Here is a 5,124-nt window from a genome sequence, read left to right on the forward strand (position 1 = left end):
TCAAGTTGCAAGGGAGATGGGATTCCATAACCTCTGTCGATAGGAAAAGGTGGATAATCATGGTCAAAGCCCACCATAGAATTTTGTGCTTGTATTCAATTAGGGTTAGGGTTTTGGGTTGGAGGTAAGAGTTTTAATTGGGTTCTTTATTAGCTGGAAAGTACCTGAAATTGCAGTGTGAAACGGAATATGTACTTTTGAGGATGTTTTTTTTGGTGGACAGGTAATGTTTGAATGAAAGTCTTTCGCTTTATAAAGTGGGTGCGATGACAGTGCAGAATCCGGGAAAGAAAGGAGGTGAGTGAATTTATAGGAATCAAAGCAGGAGACTCCCAACACCAAAACAAAGGTATCGCCTCTGATTCGAATTCTGTATGCTGCTTACCTCATTTGGGTTTTTATCGGGTCTCTGAATTCATGCCCACTTGCAATTACTTACATATGACTGCTGCAGAGGTCATGTATGTGTGTTGAGAGTTTCCTATTGCATTCATTTCTGTTGCAGAGTATAAGCTTGCATTTCGGTTATTAAGCTCAGCAGAAATGCATTGGATGACTTCTTTGGACGTTGATGATGAATATGAGAAATTGATCATCAGAATGAATCCTCCAAGGTCTGTTGTTTTTCACTTGGCCTATTTGTTCATTGTTGTATGATTTTATTGGCTGTTAATATCTCGTTTCAGCTGCTCTCTTGGTAAAATGGGTCTCTGGGAATTACAGAAATGGAGTGGTTATGTGGATTGTGAATGATTAACTGATGATATGGATTGCCTGGTTTGCGTCGGTAGTGAATGTCCAGTCGTAGACTGGAGTGTTACTTTGCGCAGAGGAGGTAAAGCGAAGTGCGGGAGTGTTGACAGATCTGGTTTGTCGGTAATTTAGCTTCACATGAGAGTCACCGAGCAGTAGTCCTGGGAAGGCTTAAGTTAGCATGGGGGTGTTTCTTAAGCTTCCAGTGATTGAAGATGGAAGTTTTAAAGTCCTGTAAACTAGTAGAATGCAATACTGATCATTCATCAATGGAATTTATAAACCAATCTGAGTTTCGGTTTTGGATCTGGATTTCTTGGCTTGTTCAGTTTTAATGGTTTTCAAGCTCTGGCTCTGTTGATATTGATTCAGCCTTGCATCCAGAGTTCGGTTGGCATTGATATTGATACTGACATTTATCTCGGTTCTGTTTGCTTTCTAACAGGGTTTCAATTGACAACATTGCTTGTAAAAATGCAACACTCGTGAAGGTATTCTTTAAGTATTTCCAATTTTGAGTATGAAACTTGTCTGCTGAGTTCATTGAATTAGATATTGAATTGTAAATTGATTTGAATTGTAATCATGCTTTTCCTTGCAGGTTGACAGTGCCAATAAGCATGGCATTCTTCTGGAAGTGGTACAAGTGCTGACAAATTTGCATCTTACCATTTCTAAGGCTTACATATCTTCTGATGGAGGATGGTTTATGGATGGTAAATTTGCAGTCCGGACCATAATTTGTTTTAGTGATTCAGTTGTAAAACCATGAATCAAATTGAGAGAAGGCAAATGGTATTGCTAAATCCAATGTAACCTACTTTTTTGCTATGGCAGTATTCCATGTAATAGACAAAGATGGCAACAAAGTTAGAGATGAACAGGTTATTGAGTATATACAACAGGTATTTCTAGATCTCTTTCTTGCCACAAACAGTTTCAGAGAGTGCCCATTTCCATTCAGGAATCCCTTTCTAATTCTACCTATTCTGATTGCAGTCCCTGGGAACTAATGCTTGCCTCTTGCCTTCAATGAGGAGATCCGTTGGAGTAAAGGCTGCTGCTGAACACACAGCAATCGAATTAACAACAAGAGATAGGCCAGGCTTGCTTTCTGAAGTGTTTGCGGTTCTCACAGACCTTAATTGTAATGTTGTTGCGGCTGAGGTCTGGACTCACAACACAAGGGTTGCAGCTGTGGTGTATGTTACAGATGAACTTACTGGGGCTCCAATTGATGACTCTGAAAGGCTTTCAAAGATCAAGCTTCAACTCTGCAGTGTTCTGAAGGGGGATAATGACAAGCGGGGTGCTAAGACTGCTGTTTCTATGGTTATTACTCATACAGAGAGGCGTCTGCATCAAATGATGTTCACCGATCGTGACTATGAAAGAGCACATAATGGTGGTGCAGAGCCCAGGAGTGATCAACTCAGGCCTGTGGTAACTCTGCAGAACTGTGTCGAGAAAGGTTATTCAGTTGTTAATGTCAAGTGCAAAGACCGACCAAAGCTTCTGTTTGACACTGTATGCACTTTAACCGACATGCAATATGTAGTTTTTCATGGCACCGTTGATGCCGAAGGACCTGATGCTTATCAGGTATATATTTTGACACACCACTTTGAGAGACTGCATTTCCATAAGTATTATACAGTTTTACCCTTATTTCTCTTTACTCTAGTGATTGGACTTTATGCCTCTGTTTTTTGGATGTGAAGGAGTATTACATCAGACATATAGATGGTTGCCCAGTGAACTCAGAAGCAGAAAGGCGGCGAGTAATCCATTGTTTGGAGGCAGCCATAGAGAGAAGGGTCCCTGAGGTATGTCACATTATTCCTATAAGCATTTTGAAATCATAGGGACATATTCTGAGATTTTGGGGATACATACTCACAGAGAGACAAACAGATAGACAGATGGATAGATGGATAGGTATATACACACAGATAGACAAGGGATATACACACTGACTGACATATAGATATACAGATACATGAATTGTGGGCTTTTTAGGTGGGTTCCGTTGAATTGTTTGGCAAACTGAGCATATGGCTTGTTGGTGATGAGAAGTGTTTGATGTGATCCAATCTGCAGGGGCTGAGACTTGAATTATGCAGTGGTGATCGTGTTGGTCTTCTCTCTGATGTCACGCGGATATTTCGTGAAAATGGGCTGTCAGTCACTGGAGCAGAAGTTAGCACCAGGGGGGATAAAGCATTCAATGTCTTCTATGTTACAGATGCAGCAGGAAATCCTGTAAATGTCAAAACTATTGAAGCAGTTCGCAGTGAAATTGGGCAGACGATACTCCAAGTGAAAGAAAGCTCTATATATTCGAAATCTCCTCTCGAGGAGACTGGTGGCAAGTTTTCACTGGGTAACCTCTTCAGATCCAGCTCTGAGCGCTTCCTCCACAATCTAGGGTTTATAAAATCTCCCTCGTAATTGGTGTAGCAGGCAAGCAGCTCTGTTTCATGCTCTAGATTTCCTGGAGTCCAATTAACAGAGATATCTTTTGAAGCTTACTTTAAAGGGAAACATTCAATTCCCTGGGGCTTGGGTTCAGACCTCCCATTCACTGTTTGTTGCCTGATTGACCATGGAAGGAAAGGAATCGGCTATGCTGACGAATAGCAGTGTATTAGCCGTGTATACGAGACTCATTTGTACAGCTTTCACTGTGAGCTTGTTGAGTGTGGCTGCATTTAGCTTAAACTTGTAATCATATGTATAATGACATCAAACTGGTTCTCATAGAAAGAAAAAATGTACATAACTTGCACACAAATATTTCACCATTTCTGAAAGAAATTGGCTCTGGACATTGGTTTCCCTGTTACTCAAGTTTTAGTACATGTTTACTTGATATCAGTTCCTCTTGTGAGATATTTTTTTTCTCATTCTAGGAGAAAATGTAGCTAAGTTGTCACTATATTTTCCTTTATGAAATTTTGTATCTAGATGAGTATTAAACGTTCTTGAGTGGGAGCATGTTTTTGATATCTGATACTATTTCTCTCTGCAAACCATACTCACTCCATATGATGACTTAAAATTAGAAATTTCAAATACCTTTTGTTTTAGGTTCTCAGACATGTAATTTTTTTTGGGTGGGTGTATTGAAACTGGAGGATTAGTAAAATTTGGAAGACTTATATTAATAAAATCTGTGCTGTGGCATAACAGTTACACCATGAGAATACAATAATGAGTTTCAACCAGTGGGAGCAACTCCAAATTCTTGTTTGATTTGTTTATAAATAATTTTTTCCATTGCCAGAGGGACCCTCAGGCAAACAGACTACATATCCAGATGAGCAATGTGCATTCTACACATCCCAGTATGGGTGAGATCTATATACATCAACTAACATGAGAGAAAATTCACTTCCCATATTAAATGGAAAACAATAAAAAAAACCAACAAAAAAATACAGATTCATCTCAACCCTGAATAATTTAAGTGTCAACAGGCTCGTGGATAGGTTGTTTTTAATTTTAAAAGGACCCATTTCTGATAGTTATATAAACCTAATAGTAAATACTTATTATGATAAGCGAGCGTGTGTGGGTGGTAGATTTTTGGATGGTACAGTAAAATTTGTGCTCATGTTTTTCAATGGAAAAACTGGCAAAAATTATTAAACATGGTGGATTTTTTTCTTTTATATGTAAAAGGAAGCAATTGTATTAAACAAATCAAGATAGCTATGGGATCATAGATTCTGATTAGACAAACCATTGACTTTCTAAATTAATCGTTTGCTTAAAGAAGTGTAATATAGAAATTTGTGTGCCATTGTTTTATACTAAAGAAATCAAGAAAAGTCACTTTATAATCGTAGGCTGATTAGACAACCCATTGACTTTTTAAATAATCAGTTGTTTAAACGGTGGGTGACATAGAAATGTGTGATTCACTCTAATTTTTCTTTTTTTATTGTTTTTTTTTTAATTTTTTAAAATTTAGTGGAGATTTGCTAAAATTATAAGTTTGAATTGAATATTCTACTCAATTTACTTTTTACTTTGTCACTGAAATTTATTTATCCATTTAAAAATGTAATTTAAATAATAAAAAAATTATTTTGAGATTTGTTAGAGTTCCAAGTTTGAGTTGTATATTCTGCACAAAAAAATTATTTTGAGATTTGTTAGAGTTCCAAGTTTGAGTTGTATATTCTGCACGATCCAATTTGGAGCTGAAATTTATTTATACATTTAAAAATGTAATTTAAATAATAAAAAATTACAATCCTAACGACAATTGTATCCCCTGATTCCAAAAAAACATAAACATATAAAACAGTTGTTCTGTCCAAAGAAAGTTTTGTATGGCGTATACTAAACATGTTAAGTTATCCG

The 5,124-nt window shown here is 37.3% G+C and overlaps 1 protein-coding gene across 1 annotated transcript; it reads left to right on the forward strand.

Moving 5' to 3' along the window:
• The first annotated feature begins 256 nt into the window (after window positions 1–256).
• Window positions 257–3,581, forward strand: LOC149203844 (ACT domain-containing protein ACR4-like). The gene is made up of 7 exons (XM_089403592.1): window positions 257–614; window positions 1,199–1,244; window positions 1,355–1,469; window positions 1,591–1,658; window positions 1,753–2,355; window positions 2,475–2,579; window positions 2,854–3,581. The coding sequence occupies exons 1-7, from the start codon at window positions 544–546 to the stop codon at window positions 3,202–3,204; spliced, it is 1,359 nt and encodes a 452-aa protein (XP_089259718.1). The 5' UTR covers window positions 257–543; the 3' UTR covers window positions 3,205–3,581.
• Window positions 3,582–5,124: the final 1,543 nt, after the last annotated feature.

Source organism: Pinus tabuliformis, chromosome 2_1 (genome assembly GCF_031772625.1).
Source record: "Pinus tabuliformis cultivar Carrire ecotype Pingquan chromosome 2_1, CPIR1, whole genome shotgun sequence".
Lineage (NCBI taxonomy): Eukaryota > Viridiplantae > Streptophyta > Pinopsida > Pinales > Pinaceae > Pinus > Pinus tabuliformis.

Bases quoted from the DNA above. Each gene is read 5' to 3' on its own strand.
- LOC149203844 (XM_089403592.1), top strand. From the start codon at position 544: ATGCATTGGATGACTTCTTTGGACGTTGATGATGAATATGAGAAATTG. The intron at 1,470-1,590 runs GTAAATTTGCAG...TTGCTATGGCAG, and splicing joins TGGAGGATGGTTTATGGATG to TATTCCATGTAATAGACAAA. The intron at 2,580-2,853 runs GTATGTCACATT...TCCAATCTGCAG, and splicing joins TAGAGAGAAGGGTCCCTGAG to GGGCTGAGACTTGAATTATG.